The sequence below is a fragment of the Astatotilapia calliptera genome, chromosome 19, assembly GCF_900246225.1.
Source record: "Astatotilapia calliptera chromosome 19, fAstCal1.2, whole genome shotgun sequence".
Taxonomy (NCBI): Eukaryota; Metazoa; Chordata; class Actinopteri; order Cichliformes; family Cichlidae; genus Astatotilapia; species Astatotilapia calliptera.
This window is the reverse complement of record NC_039320.1, coordinates 15,867,298-15,885,113: the sequence shown is the minus strand read 5'-3', so window position 1 is coordinate 15,885,113 and position 17,816 is coordinate 15,867,298. Positions and strand designations below refer to the sequence as shown.

General features: G+C 40.8%; 2 protein-coding genes across 3 annotated transcripts; both read right to left on the bottom strand.

The window, feature by feature from the left end:
- Window positions 1-858: 858 nt before the first annotated feature.
- Window positions 859-10,303, bottom strand: manba (mannosidase, beta A, lysosomal). The gene is made up of 17 exons (XM_026151498.1): window positions 9,899-10,303; window positions 8,768-8,862; window positions 8,584-8,689; window positions 8,321-8,494; window positions 7,977-8,100; window positions 7,429-7,598; window positions 7,233-7,343; window positions 5,803-5,954; window positions 5,531-5,648; window positions 4,786-4,872; window positions 4,443-4,610; window positions 3,920-4,138; window positions 3,675-3,839; window positions 3,078-3,222; window positions 2,799-2,941; window positions 2,231-2,488; window positions 859-1,244 (listed from the first exon to the last, which is right to left on the bottom strand). The coding sequence occupies exons 1-17, from the start codon at window positions 10,097-10,099 to the stop codon at window positions 1,020-1,022; spliced, it is 2,661 nt and encodes an 886-aa protein (XP_026007283.1). The 5' UTR covers window positions 10,100-10,303; the 3' UTR covers window positions 859-1,019.
- A 933-nt stretch (window positions 10,304-11,236) lies between these two features.
- LOC113011791 (ubiquitin-conjugating enzyme E2 D2-like) lies at window positions 11,237-17,674 on the bottom strand. 2 transcript variants are annotated; one of them, XM_026151537.1, is made up of 8 exons: window positions 17,216-17,674; window positions 16,104-16,167; window positions 15,664-15,695; window positions 15,353-15,430; window positions 14,830-14,935; window positions 14,423-14,516; window positions 14,178-14,227; window positions 12,307-12,358 (listed from the first exon to the last, which is right to left on the bottom strand). In XM_026151537.1, exons 1-7 carry the CDS (start codon window positions 17,237-17,239, stop codon window positions 14,179-14,181), a joined length of 447 nt encoding a protein of 148 aa, XP_026007322.1. In that variant the 5' UTR covers window positions 17,240-17,674; the 3' UTR covers window positions 12,307-12,358; window position 14,178. The 2 variants fall into 2 exon arrangements, with proteins under 2 accessions (XP_026007323.1, XP_026007322.1); XM_026151538.1 differs by lacking the exon at window positions 14,178-14,227 and having other exon boundaries at window positions 11,237-12,358; window positions 17,216-17,668.
- Window positions 17,675-17,816: the final 142 nt, after the last annotated feature.

Here is a 17,816-nt window from a genome sequence, read left to right as displayed (position 1 = left end):
ATCACATGCAGGTCAAGTTAAGAGGATACTGGCCACTTTATTAGTTACAGGGCTGTTACAGTTGTAGGGCTGCATCTATCGACTGGATAAGAAATACTTTGGTCTTATTAGTGAGCAATGATAACTATTGAAGAGGGGAAAAAACATTAAAATTTTAAAAACATCGCTTTCCATTTTTAACTCCATACAACATCTGTCCAGGAAAAGCCCTAAATAATTCCTTTGATCGTGTACATGCCATATTGGAGTTACATTTTTTTTAAATAAAATATCTTAAATGCAAAAATGTATAGTCTCACCGGCCCTCGAGGAGTTCGACACCTGTGATTTAACCAGTGTGGCATGAGACAGAATGATGGGTGGAACAGTGGTTAGCACTGTTACCTCACAGCAAGAAGGTCCTGAGTTCAATTCCACCATCAGGCTGTGGTTTTGCTGTGTGGAGTTTGCATGTTCTCCATGTGTTTGCTTTGGTTCTCTCACAAAGACATGCAGTTAGTGGGGATAGGTTAGCTGGAAATTCATAGGTGTGAATGTGAGTGCATATGGTTGTTTGTGTGTATATGTTATCCCTGTGACAGACTGGTGACCTGTCCAGGGTGTACCCTGCCTTTTGCCCTAAGACAGCTGGGATGGGCTCCAGCCCCCTGAAGAGGATTGATGGTATGAGACAGTTAAAAGTTTATCTTTTAATAGAACTTACAACAGTATGTACTGTGCACAAAAATAAATGGCTTTCATATTTTACGAGTTTAAAACCTTTATTTTTTTTTTACAATATTAATGGTAAATGGCCTGTATTTGTATAGCGCTTTTCTAGTCCCTAAGGACCCCAAAGCGCTTTACACAACCTGTCATCCACCCATTCACACACACATTCACATATTACAAGAAAATATATATATACTCTTCTGTGTTGAATTGAATGTCCTGTGAGCAGTGCCTGCATCTGTTCACTCGATTTTTGTCTTACCGTTCCAGTTTTCTAAAGTTCAACAGGAAAGGTGGCTGGTCTCAGGTCAGTAAATGTCTCTTAAAGATGTGATTGTAAGGGACGCAGTAAGTTCTGCTACGCTGGTAGGACGCCACGCGTTAAAGTCAACTGTCCTGTTTCTGGAAACCATCAGGAAGCCGTTGGAGCTGAAACGTCCGGGGATGTTTCCCACGTCGAGCCAGACAAAAGGAGCCACGGAGTCAGAGTGGAGGGTCACTGAGAAGCATGTCTTTTTTTCTTCTACCTTCACCTGTGTGGAAGGACACATCAGTCTTTAGTGGCTTATGGAATAACTTAAATATATAACTCTATATCTATATGTATATAGCTGGATAGCGTAGTAGTTAGACTACACACCTTTGGAGCAGAGGATCGCATGTTTGATTCCCACCTGGGGTGTCTATATCCAGTATCCTTACAACTAGAGATTGATGATGTACAACATAAATGCTACGGCAAGGGGGAGCCAAGACGCCAGGTCAGGGGGGAGATATCATTACCCCCACCCGAGATTAGGCCAAGCGTGATAGGAGTAGGATCATGGCCAAGTACCAGAAGGTCTCTAGGCTTGTGAGGCTAAGCTGGATACAGGAACAGCTCCTGTACTACAACAACATCAGAACTGGAGAAAAGAGTAGTCGATATAAAGAGAGGAAAGGTAGCCTGCGGGGGATTGAAGGCACAGGCAATCAACCATGAAGAGGCCGCTAGGAAAGCAGGCAAGCCAGGCCATGACATCAAATCGTGGCTCAAGAGTTGGGAGTTCGTCTTGTAATCGGAAGGTTGCCGGTTCGAGCCCCGGCTTGGACAGTCTCGGTCGTTGTGCCCTTGGGCAAGACACTTCACCTGGTGGCGCCAGTGTCCGGCAGCCTCTGTCAGTGCGCCCCAGGGTGGCTGTACAAGCTTGCCATCACCAGTGTGTGGATGACTGGTTGTGTAAAGCGCTTTGGGGTCCTTAGGGACTAGGAAAGCGCTATACAAATACAGGCCATTTACCATTCAAACTACAATGGCTAGTCACATGTATGTGGAATGGAAGGTTTCAACCTGAGCGGAAGAAACAAGGGACTGGTTAGTGTCAGCACCACAGTCCAGGATGAGAGTACCGAGGAAGGCAAGGAACCATCATGGAAGGACATGTCTATAATCAAGTTCTGGGCACAAGCTGGACAAGGCAAGATGCCTGTCCTGAATCTGAAATTATTCAGATGATTTTCAGTAAAAATCAATGCTTACTGTAATGTTGGGTCTGCGGAGTCCTTGAGCATCTTTGGGCGAGCAGAGGAAGTGGTAGTTAGTGGGACCCTGCTGGCTGCTGTCGTCCTCCAGTTGGAAGGTGAGCAGGCAGGTAAGACGGGTACAGTTTCCGCATCCTGCTAACAGGCTGGCGACGGGCTGTTTGAAGACCGCCACAGCGCTACCTCCAGGCACGAGCAGCATGCTCGAGTTTAGCGTGCAGACTGGATCCAGCTCAGTCCAGGAGAACACATTCACCTGATGCACAAAAGTATGACAATATTAACAGCGCCAGTTTAAATTTACTGTTCAACTGATCTGCACTCCCCTACAAGCATTTAGACTTAAGAAGATAATTCTGTTTTTATCAATAGAAACTGTCATATTTTATAATGACAGAATATTTAACACACATATTTCCACCCTCATTTATTTTACCATGAAGCATCACATCACATAACAGCAGCTAAGACTTTGATCTTTAAAGATGTTCAACACTGAAAACAGACAAAAATGGGACTAAAATAACTAAATAAATAAATAAATTATTCTGGCTCCTAAAGCCTACCACAGCCCTCAGCTTCAGGTCACGGCTCAGGTCTGAAATGGCGTAAATGACCAGTGTGTCGTCTTCCTCGAAAGCAACAGGAAAGACGGCTGCAAAGAAGCTCTGTGCAAAATAATGCAGCATTTTCCACTTCCCACCAAACTCTGTGCAAACAGATACACAAAGATGACTATGTAAGTATTTTAGAAAACAACCTCCACGTTAAAATGGCCACACTACCAAAGCTAAGAACACAAAGTTCTGAAGCAGTCTACACAAACAATTTGTCTTGCCACTCACCAATCGACGACCAGGAAGGCGCCTGCCAAATGTCATTGAGCTGCCAGTACAGCGCACCCATGGTGTGACCTTTGCCCTCTATAATTTCACTCCGACTTCTCCGATAAAACTCCGTCTGAGTCTTCACACACTGGGCCTGCATGACCTGGACATACAGCACAGTCAGCAAAATGTGTGACAACATTAAACGAGCTGAGCGGCTTAAAAAAGAACATTTTTTTATTCTTTTTTTTGTCAGCGACTCTTGCGTTTGTAACTTGGGATACAGACAAATTAGCTTTGGCTGTTTTGTTACACTGCATGTGGAGGAGCTCATTCAATAAGCAACATATGCTCTAGTGCACACAACAAGACGCCCCCAGCCTGAGGTGCCTAGATGACCGACGGTTTTTGTACCAGATCTAGGAAGATGCTGCTGACAATCAGTTCTGCATTCATTTACATCCACCTGCACCACCCAAATGGAACATTGAGGTTCAAGAGGTCCCTCAAGCAAATCTCCACGACAGCTTCTCCTCGACTCAGGTTGGTTTTCTTTTACTTACAGTCTAAATACCACCTTAAAAGTATCACACACATGGACGGTTTGCACCTCACCTGAGTGATGTAGAGAGTATCTGTAAATCTTTTCAGGGGATCAGTGGCATTTGGCAGGTGGAAGTGTAGAGCAGTCTGCAGGATCATCTGCTGGTTTCCGTCTTCATGGTGTTGACGATGAGAAGTGAAATTACTGCCGTAGCTCCAGTCTTCTTTAATGGAAACCTGCAGCATCATAAAAGGAAAACACAAACAGTCAGCAACTTTAATCCATGTTTGCTTCCTTCTTTATAATATTTAGTTACCGGCTGCAAAGTGGAAAAGGACGGCCAGGACTGGAAACCATATTCAGAGGCAAAACGCGTCCGTGGGAAGGTCCTCCAGTCCCAGCAGTCGAGGATGTAGCTGTAGAAGTGAACGTCTCCGTAGTGAGGATCGTAGGGATTCTCCGCCACCCATCCTTCCTGCTCCGATTCAGCCCCGTTCGTTGGACTGGAGACAAGAAACGGGCGACTCTGGTCCTCCTAAAGGAGATGGGACTTTTGTTTCTACCGATTTGCAGGAGTAATACTGAAAATACATTGCTGGGCAAGTGTATTGCTCCAGTTCCTGATAATTAAATCATCAATTAAAAAAAACAACACAAAAACCTGCTTTTTGTATTTACTCGATTATCTTTGTTGAAACATGCACGTGTGGCAAATATGTAAAAAACTAATCAATCTGGACGGGAAAAACACTTTGGCAGTACCGTAAATTACAATACAGATAAATCAGTCATTTAAAACACAGATCCTTACATTAAGTGTGACATAACCAGACTCTCACCTCTTGCACAAGCTTCTTTATATTATCTACATAAAGCATCACATAGTCTCTGATGTATTTCGGCCTTTGAGAAGCTGGGATGTCGAACCAATCTGTTGCCAGAGCAGCTTCGTTTTCATTGTTACCGCTCCAAATTATTATAGAGGGGTGGGACTTCAGGCGCTGAACCTGAGCAGTAAAAAGAAAATAAGAGAAAGAAATAAAGGGAAACATCACTTCAAGCTTCTTTAGGATTTTAAATCTCCTCTCGGAGCCTTTCGAGAGAAACTGTGCGTTTGGTTTGTTTATCCAGTATTTTACACCTTCAGGAAATAAGAAAAATCACATCCGTATATCAACTGACCTGCTGGACGACCTCTTCTCTTACTGTCTGTATAAAGTCGGTCTCAGTGGGATACATTGCACAAGCGAACATGAAGTCCTGCCAAACCTAAAGATGTGTTTAAACACAGCGAGCAAACCATCTGTTTACAATATGTTCAGTGATGTTACACAACCAAAATCATGTAAAAATACCACAGACTGTTACATACATGTGCAAGAGCACAACAACTGGCTTATGCCAGCTGGATGTCATATTACACAAAGCAGTGCACAGTCTGTCAAGAAAGGTTTACATTTCAGGTAAACAAAAAATGTTTTAGTCCTTATTAGGTCTTAAAATGACTACTACATCTACTCAATCAGTAGTTTATAGAACTGCCTCTAACTGACTTTATTGATCTCTCATTGGTTCAGTTCATTGAGCTTTTGGGGGCATTTGTTTTTATGCACAGCTCTTTCAACACCCTGCCACAGCATTTCAATCAGCCTGAGGTCTGGACTTTGACTGGGTCATCACAACGTGATCATCATTCATTCTGATCATCATCCCATTGCCCCAAACGTTAGGTGTCAGACAGATGGCTTCACATCAAACAAAGGATAAAGGATGTCAAAACACACCTTAATGCTCCCGAACAGCAAACTGCTTTTATCAAGGTGCTCATAATCAGCTAATCAAACGCATTTGATTCTTATTTATTAGGCCACAACAAAATAAGTATTTAAAGTTTTGTTTTTAAACACTAGAGGGCAGCGTCACTTACCATGATCCCCAACTCATCACAAATTTCATAAAAGAGATCCTGTTCATACACTCCTCCTCCCCAGACCCTGAGGGCATTCATGTTAGCATCTACTGCTGATTGTAACAAGTTCTTTAAGCTGCAAGACAGACAGGCAGAAAGATCCGGCATTAATGAAAATAAAATACTAAAAAGACCCGACACGTACCTACACACAAGAGGCAAAAGAGGAATATAGGTTAAACTAAACAGCGACCACTTGACTGAACTCAAAAGAACCAACGTCCACTCACACATCAGGGGTGACCTGGTCCTGGAAGGAGTGGACTGGGATCCAGTTGGAGCCTTTGAGGAAAATTGGTTTCCCGTTGATACGGAAATAAAAGCTCAAGCCCGGGGATCCAACAACTGGCTCCTGGATGAGCTCCACGGTGCGAAAATACACCTGCGGGGGATACTCTCATGAGCGCTTTCAATTTACTACAACAGCTACTTTAAAAATCAGTGAAAACTTCAACTGTCCCATTCAATGTGGGGCAAGTGGCATGAAAATGAAAAAGGGTGAAAAGTATTTTATTTTTCAACAAAGAAAAATAGTTTTTATTCCTTTTCTAAGTGGACACATCCAAAAAGTGCTTTTCCTGAGAAAAACAGTCTACTTCATTATTATTTCAACACCCATTCGTGAGTGAGACTGTGGTGCAATGGAGGAAAAGGAAGAGATCATCAGGGAGAGAATGAGATAAGAAGGAAACAGGTGTTTGCACAAGTGAAAACTTACATTAATAAAGTATTATTGTTATAAAAAACATGAAAAAGCTCTTAATGCTTAATTTTCAATTCAATCTAGAGTATTTTAGAGCTTTTTAGGTAAGCTGTATTGTGGTAGTAGCTTTTTATTTAGTCAATAAGACAGTCTCCTTTTCGAACCATTCATTTGTAGACATCGATTTAGCCGTTTGGCGACAATGACAAGAGATATGTTTGGAGGTGTAAAGGTGAGGCTTTAAAACCTAAGACCACTGCACCAGCTGTTAGGCATGGTGGTGGTAGCATCATGCTCTGGGGCCGTCGTAGAAGCTTGTTTATGGAAATCAAAAGCTTCTAGTTGAGGCACAACTTGCTAAGGGACATTTAACCAAATGTTATTGAGAGTGTACGTGTATATCTGATGCAGTATACTTTTGATTCTGTGAGGTTTAGAGAAAATCCAATATAAACTCAAACTTTGCAGTTATGCAATTTTTATATTGAAACCATAGACTGTATATAAAAGATGTATCCACTGTGACGTCAGCTACTTGTTTGTGAAGTCTGCATTAAATTCTGCACTTTTGTTGTTAAACTGGACATCACACGCGAGCTACTGTGAAACTCAGGGACATTGTTCACTCAGTAGACAAAGAACAATAGATAGAGAAGAGATAGTTAAATCTGGTGACCCAATTAACTGCACTGGGATTAAAAACCATAAATATTTATGACTTTATTCTTCAATAAAGTCATAAACCATGTGAGAAGTAGGGTCATTTCTACAGAACCAAACTTTGTCTTGTAACCGTAAGATGCCACTCGATGCTGGACTTTAAAAACATTACAAGTTTAAGTTATCTGCATTGTCTTCAGTTGTCAGACTTGGAGGCTACGATAAATTGCACTGTGATTAAAATCCATAAATAAAAAATGAGGAGACTGCATGTGCTGACAGGCAGCACACTCTCACCTTAGACTCTGTGCTGAAAATTAAAAACTCATCCTGAAATCCTCTGATAGTGAGACGGTAAAACGGTTGTTCTCCATGTCCATTTGGCCACCATAGTTTCACCTGACTGGCCTGAATGAAGAAAAAAAATAAAGCATGAGCGTGGACGGGTAATTGATATTACACACAACAATGAGACTGGAGTCATTTCAAGCACCGTGTTGATGAGTATGGTGAAGTTGCTCTTGGTCTTTCCAGGGTTAAAGTGTGTCTGGAAGGTTTGCTCTGAATCCAGTTCAGGTATGGAGAGTGTGAGCTGGCCACGTGCTGTCTGAACCGCATCTATAAGAAGCTCAATCTGCACCCTCCACTGGGAGAAGGCATCATCTGGACAGATAGATTATTCATAAAAAGACACAGGAAATACTGGAATAAGTAAGAGAGGGCGCTTTATCGCGAAGATTCTCAGAACTTTCTGGAAAATAGCCCAAGATCCTTCCTGAGGAAGTCACAACAGAACACTGAACTCCAAAAATCTAAATTCAGTGCAGCTCGCAACAAATAAATAAATAAAATTCCTTTTTGTGTTGAGTGCCTGCGTCTTACACAACTGCTCTTATGCAATCGATAAATAATGCACCACTCTCTATCAGAGGAGAGACACTAAGGCTTTATAAAATTCTCCTTATATCTGAAATTGCCCCCAGTTTGACTATCCATTTATCCCCAAGAAAAGGTTGGTGATCAAGATTAGATGGGACGTACTGTAGAGAGGGACAGAGGAAACCTGGACGAGCTGCAGAATATCAAAAGCCTCGAGTCGAACGCCTTTCCACAGTCCCATCGTGGGGAACGAAGGTCCCCAGTCCCAACTGAAAGAGCTCTGCTCCTGGACCAACACAGACACTGAGGTTTATTTTTCTTCAGGCACAGTTACAGGTCCATACATATTGGCTCATGTCATCCACCGCAGTGGATTTTAAAGTCAACCTTTCACAATGCCATGGAAGGGCAGACTTTAAGCTTTAATTATAAAGGGTTTGCTGTTATGTTTGAAGGTATTCATTCTCTGTTTTTACCAGTTTATTTTCTAGAAGGGAGGGACTTACTTTTCTGATAAAATTGACATGGCATTCCCCTTTTTGGACACCTGGAGGACATTCAGGAGGAACTACGTAAGACGTGTGAGCTTTCCTCTGCTCAGACGCGTAAAGAATCGGTGACAGCAAACCAACTTGCAGAACATTTTCGCCGTCTTTCAGCAAGTCTTTCACAGAAAAGTCCTACACACCAAAAAAAGCACAGCACACGGGTGATACATGTGCAAGAACATGTGGGGCGGTACTGTGTGCTTGTTTCAAGTTAAACATACATGTCGACAAAACATGTTGTTGGTCTTTCCAACAGCAATCCCATTGAGTGAAACCGACCCAACGGTGTCCACGCCATCAAACACAAGAAGCACCTTCTGCTTGACGCTATCAAGAGATTACACAGATTAGTTAGACAGAGAGCACAAGGAGTCTCTAGATTATGACCTATACAGGTATAGTGACCTCAGCTCAGCAGACAATGTAAATGTGGTTGTGTATGTCCAGTTGTCGAGCGCAATCCATCGATAAGAGACATCGTTGAACCTGAAATACGGGTCCTGAAAGACAAAAAAGGACAAGGTTTATCTACCAGGAATGACAAATGCTAGTCCTCTTAGTTTTTGGCTGTCAAATGTTTTACCAGCACATGCAGTACATTTTATGTCAGTGCATAATGTGTTTAAGGGGTGCGGCTGTTTAAGGGGTGTTCCACTGTATGTTTTCCCAGTCCAGCTCTTGTATAACTCGGCATACTCCAATCTTTTCTCTTGGCTTCCCTTCCTTATGAATGGGTTCTTGACAGCAACCTGTCCACAGAGACCTTCTGATCAGGTTTCAATGAACAGAAGCTGGATCAGCTGAAGGGCCAGCTGGATTTCTTCATACCTTTCAGATACTGTTCACCCACTGTAAGTAGTTTAGTGGGCCTGTCACTTTTGTATTTGTCCTTCACTTTTCCACTTTCCTCAATTTTTTTTAAAGACACCTTGCACATCATGCTGATATGCCATGTTGTCAGCTATTAGCTCTTTGGGAATCACCTTCTTGATATAAGAATGGGTTATATTCTAGGTTTTTATGTGTAGAAAGAAAATGGCTTTTTTCCCCTGCAGTTGGGTCCCTGTTTTATACTTGAGTTGCTTTATGCATAGATCAGTGTTAAGAGCTTTAATAAATGAACAAACGAACAAAAGCATTCTTCTTAAAATGGTCGGGATCAAGGACTCACCGGAAAATGAGTGACCTAGACCTTCAGAAAGCCTGGATAACTATTGCTCAACACCGTTTGTCATCTATCACAAACCTGATAGCTCCTTGCAGTAAATACTTCAAACAGCAGACATGTTCTCAGAGTTTTGACATTTGTTTCCTTCTTGGAACTGGGATTAACCTTTAGTCTCACCTGTATATGTCTTTCACTCTTTGCACCCACGCAGGCTGTCTGATCTAATATATTTTACATACAATCTAAACATTTGATAAATGACTACATGGAATAAAATTTATAGGGATAAGTTAAAAATGCATTACTTAAATGCACATAAATGAAAGATTAAAGACTACAAATTAACACCATGAAGTGAGTCGTCTTACCGTGATGTATCCCTGCTGCTGCAGAGCTGAGTGGACACAGCCTGGGACCTGTGCAGGCAGTAACAATGAACCGTTGGAGTTTGACAGCCTCCATTTGCCGTTCAGGTTCACAGTGAGACGCTGCTGCAGAGAAAATACCGAGAAAACACCGGAAAACAAACACCAGCAGGCCCAGCCAGAGAGGCGCACATGCAGCAGCATAGTTTAGATCTCGTTGTAGGCACGGAGAGTTCACTCAAGCCTCCATAATTGTGTACCCTTTTCGTTTTAACTTCGTTTACCCATACTGGGCTTCCGTGTTTGTCACGTGACCTGCTCGTGGTAGTCAGCTGTTCGCAGGCAGGAAGTTCAGGCGCGAAAAAGAGAAGCTTTTTTCTAACTCACCTTTCAACAAAATCCTGCTACAGGTTTAATATAAAAATATATTTTAAAGATGAATTAGATTTTTTAAAGCATAATTTTCTAATCAACAAACATATGTACTTATTTTAGAGGAACCAAATAAGGGAGTGTTTTGCATTTCTAAACACAAGGGTGTGTATACAACATTTACCGACATGGTAAGCAATTATGGAAAACTACTCAAGCAAAATGGAAGTCAGAGAAAACCTTTATATTTAGTAGGTCTCTTAGGAGGCAATATTTCTAAGCATATTACATATTACAATATACAGTATTGTGAAAAAGTTTGAGTCACCCTTTGTTTCTTTACATTTCCAGAGCCAGACTTTCTGAAGGTCCTTTGAAGTTTTCCTTTGGACATTTGCTGCCTTTTCACTCATTCTTAGCTCAGTCATTGTAAAACTATTTTTTTGTTAAAACACTTAACACTGACATACGAATCATTCAAGTATTTAAAAAAAAAAAAAAAGGCACCTAACTCAGGGATCTTTTAAATTATGATCCTTCAGTTGATCTATTGTTCATTAATGGGTCATCAGAAAAGGTCTCACTGGAAGAGTAGTCACCAAGCCATTATAGCACCATCAGTAATGGATTGCCCTCCCAGAACGCAGATGTCATTATTGAAGCAATGTGGGATTATCCTGAGAGAAGGAACAAAAACTAGCAAACATGCATAGAGCTTTAATGTCCCTCATGAGGTGTTCCTGAAGACTAGTTAAAGAAATGACAAACGCGCGCACGCACACACACACACACACACACACACACACAACCACCAAGAGGCGTCTTAGTTACATACACACAATACAGTACTTAAAACATGGTACAGATGGTTTTACTGAAGACAAGACTTCAGCATAGTCTTCAAAGTCTAGCAGTGTTCAGGGGATTTCTTTAAATGCCTCAAATGAAAACTACAAAACATCACACTGGTTGTTTTATGGTTTAAGTAACTTTATTGAAGGGAAACTAAAAAGAAACAGAGCGACAAGTTGATTATCAACCATCAGCTTTGCATCATATTTTAGGGCTACAAGAAGACAGTGTTCGAGTGGGTGTAAAACTAAGAGCTCAACTACTGGCTTCTAAATAACAAAAGTAGAAAGCCTTTGAGGGGAACCAAATTTTTTCCAACTGTTCAACCTTACAATCCACTTAATTTGCAGAAACATATCAGATAATATAGCCTACCTTTATTAACATGCATAAAATACAACATTGAAGTTCTTACATTGGTTTCTTTAACATCGATATATACTGCTGTGCTTCTCTGTACACACTTTGATAGTGGAATAAGATACACTTCTTTCCTCAGATAATAAACTTCATTTACTATGCATCAGAAGAACAAACTGACATCGCACCGGTCCCTGGAGGCAGACAGGGTCCACAAAACAGTTTCTTCATTGTCACAGATTTATATTTGTTTTTTTCCTTAAGTGCAGCAGAATACCACCAATTTGAGAATTCAAAATTTACAACAATGGCAAAACACAGACGTTTGCCCCAAATGCTCAAAGAAGCCCGGCCTGTGACGAAGTATCAACCCCAGAGGATCCAGCCTGTCTACAAGTGGATCAGCGTAGGGTTGATGCTGCTCAGCATGAGGAGACCAGCTGCATCAGATTCTACCAAGTGTGTGCAGAGTAAATGACTATCATCACCAATTTTGGGTTGAAAACTCTTACCGGTGCATGCTCAAGCCGAGTCTATAGACCACGATAGTTTTCGTGATTTATATACATTTTTTAAAATTTGAACTCTGTATAAAAACAGGAGTCGAAACTTTACAGAAACTGGCACAAGTCCTAGAGAGAAAACACTATCTTCTTATGAGCGCGCAGGTGGGAAAAGGAGGGGTAAAATGCTCTGATTAACCAAAAAGAAAAATTGAAACAAAAGAAAAACAAAAAAAAATAATAATAATAAAGTGAAAAAGTAAAACAGAATCCCAAAATTTTAAGTTTGAACCAGCAACCACATTTTCACCAGCGTTCCAAACGATCCCATCACATTGCGTATTTTTGTGTCCATTCTTTTGCCATTTTGGTGTATCTGCAAAGAAAAAAGGGGGGCAAACATTAACTTCACCTATTTAATACAAAAATTCCTGTCTTCAAGTCATACCCAAAATATCAGCAGGATTTCTTCATGCACCTGAAAACACTGCTATTTTTTTTTTTTTTGAAGGCCATGCCAAGTTAGCGCCCTAACTGATCACGTCCAGATTAGCACAGAAATAAGATGTTTAAAAGACCAAGTCTGAAGCAACAGAACTTTTTTTGGAGGGGGATGGGTATACAATCCTTTTCATGCTGGAACTAGCAGCTGTGTGCATGCAAAAACAATATTGTTTTTGAACTTTGTCGAGTGATGAGACGAGCCATCATTACTACTCTCAATATCCATGTTCATACCCAGATTAAATTAATCCTATTATAAAAAGGACTTTAACACTACACATTTGGATGGTTTCAGCTTACTTTGCTTCTCGCCGGTTTTAGGAAGTTTTATTTCTTGTTCCAGCATTGAATTAAAATTTGTATTCGTATCCCCCCCATAGTGTATCCTCCGAATCATTTTTCAAACCACATTTACACTGATCTAAGCGGGAACTGGTATCCATTCATTTTAATCTCATACTAAAAATTGTTCTTCACTTGGGAATAATCCTGTACAGTAAAATCATTTGATAAACATGACATGTTATACTGCTGGTGATATAACTTCCGATGCAGACTGTTGCATAAGCAGTTTTCTCACACCACACTGCAGCCCTGAACTCCGACATTACCTTGAGAAGCCAAATGCAAGAACGGAATTTAAAAAAAAAAAAAAAAGAAGAAAGAAAGAAAAAAAAAAAAAAGAAAAAAGGGCGCATTGTCAAAACAGACATTAAATTGTCAACCCTGTAAAAGTCTGTGTGATGTCCAATTGGGCGCATGTGAGAATAGAGTGGGTGTCGGGTCCTGCCTCCTTCACGCTCAACCCCAAAGCACCGCCGTCTAAATCATATTGAGTATTTCCGCAGCGAGAATGCATCTGAAGCAGACCATTTCCTGTTGTGTGCTACATGACAAAGGGCAACTTAGACAACCTGATTTTTCTCCACACTGTCCAGAGTTCATGTGTGGGGAGAGGGAAGGGAAGAAAGGAGAAAAAATAAAATAGAAGCCTTTGACATGTTTGAAAATACTGGCCAATTAGCAACGCGCTTAACAAACCTAACCATCATATCACATTTTTTATTTGTTTATCAGCCCTGCCTTAATTTTAGACATCAAGCTCATGAATTCAGCCTTTTTTGACAGCCAGCTGTTGCAGTGTCCTTAAATGCATCACCGTGAACATTTTTCCACAATGCTGTGACATCTGTTGAACAATGCAACTGACAAATGCAGGCAACCCATGATTAACTGAGGGATTTTCCTCAAGTCTCTACAAGTTGATGCTAGAAATCATACCAAAGAATGAAACTTGTGGGGTTACAAAGAAGAAATATATATATATATAACACTAAAAGGGTTTTTCTATTACATCTTGATTTTCCTCTGCCCTGTGTTAGCGGTACACCACAATACTCAAGTGTCCATTATATCCACAGGCAAAAATTTTCAGTTAACTTGTTTATTTCCAGCAGGAGAGTGCAACTGCAGGAAATCAAGGTGCACATAAAAATCCAAACCCACACCCTGAGAGCAGTGCAGGGTCAATAAGTTATTCGGCTCGTAGAGACAAAGATTAGTACAAGCAGCTCATTTTAGTCACACTCTTTAGAACAGATCCAAGCCTCTAGTTATGTACTGAGCAGAGCATCACAACATATCCGATCACTTAGCACTAGCCAAGATGCAGTGATGGCTCTTGGCCTTACCCTAAAGCATGGCATACTTGACTGTCCACTCCTGTGCTAGTTTATTGTACCTAACAGGATAAAACTAGGTTTTATAATATACCCTAGAGATAAAGGTGAATTTGACATCAATGCAATCAGCAACTTTGAAACCGCAACACTTCTTGCAAACACAGCACCATAAAACTCTCATGTTCCTTTTTGGAGACAGAATTGGTCAGTTCACATGTTTAGAGGTTAGTTTTTCCACACATATTTATACTTACTTCTGACTATCTGTTTTGTAGATTCGTGCGATCTCTGGCACTAGCGGGTCATCGGGGTTTGGGTCACATAGGAGTGAGCAAATGGAGAGAAGAACTGCAAGGAACATATGGATGCTAAGCATTCTTTAACATTTATTATATTTTAGATGGCTTTAAAAAAAAATTAAACACAAAAAAGGGAATGTTTAATTTCCCTTGACATTTCAATTTATTTACACGATTTATATGAGCATTTTAAGGTAAAGAAATGGTTTACCATATTCTAAATTTTAAACTCAAACTGTAGACATTAAATATTATTAGTACAGGTCTTGCTGATCCAAAAAGCAGGGAAATAAATACCTGGTAAAAATATGGGCCTAAGTAAATTATACAAGTTGGGTGTTAATGAACAGATGTCCTCATACCTTTAGAAATAGTAAGCGCAGGAGACCATTGTGATCTGAGAATATCCAGACAGATACTGCCGTTACTGTTAATATTTGGGTGGTAAATTCTTGTCGTAAACGCAACCTGAGAGAAAAACAAACAAAAACACTGTGAAAAGCTATACAAAACATAGTGACAACAACATGTCCGTGTTATGCAACTCAGAAACTTTGACACTAGGCACTGACGTGTGACGCTCATGACTGTCAAGTTCTGGAATGACAGGTATTACTTCATGTAGGCTACTGGCCAATGTTCATGGCGCAAGAATCACCAGGCCCTATTTACTATAAATGTGGTGTTTTTGAAGATATCTTCCTCACTCAAGAGCCGTTCAGCATTTTAAAGTATAACAATTGGCCCTTGTTGTTGATACTTTATGCTGTAAACAGGACATTTTTTCATACTAACAACTGCCTACAGCACGACAGACTATTTCCATATTTAAGTTATCAAAACAGGAAACTCTGCTTAAGGTTTGACCAGTCCAACCACAGTTACCTTGGGGGGTTTGAAGGGGTAGTCTGTTGGAAAATGAATCGTCAAGAAGAAAACACCTCCCTGATATGGACTGTCACTCTGATGGAGAAAAAAAAAAAAAAAAGAAAGAAAGAGAGAAAGAAAAAAAAAAAGGGGGGGGGGACATTTACATATTTCAGAAGACACACAGCTACTCATTATCAAGTCAAATTTCAACCTTTATTACAAATACATTTTAAGCACTCGGGAACACTACTCCAATGCCAAATTTCAGCACCGTGCTGCCATAAACCTGACAAGGGCAACAACTGTGTCATAAAAGATCTACTTACAGGCCCCATGATTGTGGCTTGCCAGTGAAACACTGCAGAGAACAGAAAGTAAAAGTTACAAAACAAGAAAAGGTCACAGGTATGTGATCTGACAGGAACTAAGGTTTCCAAACAGACCTCATAGCTTCCCAGTAACACAATTTCCCTGTTTCAAAGTCAATTTTAATATCCCACTGTAAATTTTCTAAACGCAGCAGCAACCAATTTCTCCACTTTAAATCAACATCCAAATGGTTTTATAATATTTAAGACATGTTTTTAAATGCAAATATGCTAAAGTTTAGCACATGACAGCATTTCAAAAATGAAAAATTGTTCTTTTTTTGGGCTGCACATCTCAAATGACACATTAGATAATATCACCTTAGTTGCAGATTTTTGCCATTTTATTTTTGATGAAACTAAAGAAATGAAATAAAGAGCAGGTTTGGGACACTTACTATCATCACCCACTGGGCCAGCTGAGCACTGTGCTGGAGGGTCACGAGCCAGGTCGTTAAGCTCCTATGAGGAAAAACAATAACCAGTTAGACAAAAGTAACAAAAAAGGAGTAGATGTGATCTAAAAAAACAAAAATCTGTCTATAGGCGTGAGCGCCTTTTAACATCATTGACATACATGCTGAAACCGAGACTGCGGTGGTGAGGGGTGCTACCTGACAGGTGTGTGCTTAATATATTTCACGCCATCCTCACTTCGGGTTTCATCACCCGGCCACTATGCTCAAAATTCAACTCCATGCAAAGTTATTGAGAACCGAGCATATACCGTGTATAATATGACACGTGTTGTGTTATTTTTAGGGTATACACTATTTTAGAGTGAGGTGAAGGCCACAGCCCCACCCTAGCCTTCCGTAAACTTACAAAGAAGTAGTGTCTGATTTTCTTGGAAGAAAATTCTCGTAAACAGCAGAGTGAAGGAATGAAACCAGATGTCAGCAATTCGAGTGTGTTACTCCATTCTGTTCCTGCCAGTTTCTGTCAATCACGATTACAGACCAAGAACAAATACGATGACATACCAAAGAAATGTATCATGAAGGCAGCTCTGACTAACAGATTTCAGGGACTGATATGAGTCATGGACCCTCCAACATGAATTATTGCCGCTTTAATTCATAACTAAACGACTTATAATTTACTAGCGAGTACAAAGAATATCAGGTTAAAAGTTTCGTATTACAGTTAGGCAACCTTCAAACATATGTGCCTTCGTGTAAAGGTATGAAGTGTTGGGAAATTCATGCGGCCTCCTTCCGCCGTCAAACATACATTCTCTACAAGTGAAACTGCTAACGTTAGCTGACCGGCCCAACATTAAGCCGTGTTGGCCCGTGCTAACCGATTCAAGTAGTAAAAACCACCATTAATTCACTCAAGTCAAAACACACCAAAGTCTCCTTAACATTTTTAAATAAAACGAGCTGTAAAGTTAACACATCTTCGAACATGTTTCGCCGCCTTGTTTCGAGAACAGCGGCTCGCTGCATTGTGGGAGGCTAGCGGGACTAGCTTACACAGCTAGCCAACCTTCACGACGTTATCTTACCTTGTGAATCCTTTTCAGAGCCATCCTGTCTTGGTGTTCTGCTCTCTAAGTTGGCGGTGTTTCGATCCCAAACGAAGAAACAGAGATGCTTCGCTCTCGGTGAAATAACTGACGGTAGGTCAAACCCGACGGCTTTTTCCTTTCTCTGGCTAGCAGAGTTAGCCGGCTAGCAAGCTCAAACTACGTATGCGCGGTGTTAAACGTCAAATGTTGCACACTCCCTCAATAACGCTCACTTTCCTCGTGAATTACACGTCTTATATCGGATTAAACCTAACCCAAAAATCAATGCCGAATAAGTGCGAGTGCCAGGTGGCGTAACCCGGTCGACAAAGCTCTCTTCTGCTGTTGGTTTCGGTCGGTGCCGCTGGCCAACTAGCGTCAGTCTACATGTATTTGAAGCTTAGTTGTGAAGGCGGTGCAGTCGGCTGCTGAGTGACGGGGCGTTTGTGATGGCACATTGGTTCCTGCTGCTGAAGAAAAACAACATACATGCGAGACCAGCCGTGACATGCCAGTCTTTAGTTACTGAAAGACACAATTAAACGAGAACACTTTTTAGGATTTTTGTCAAGTAGTGATTAAAAGTTGCCCACATGAT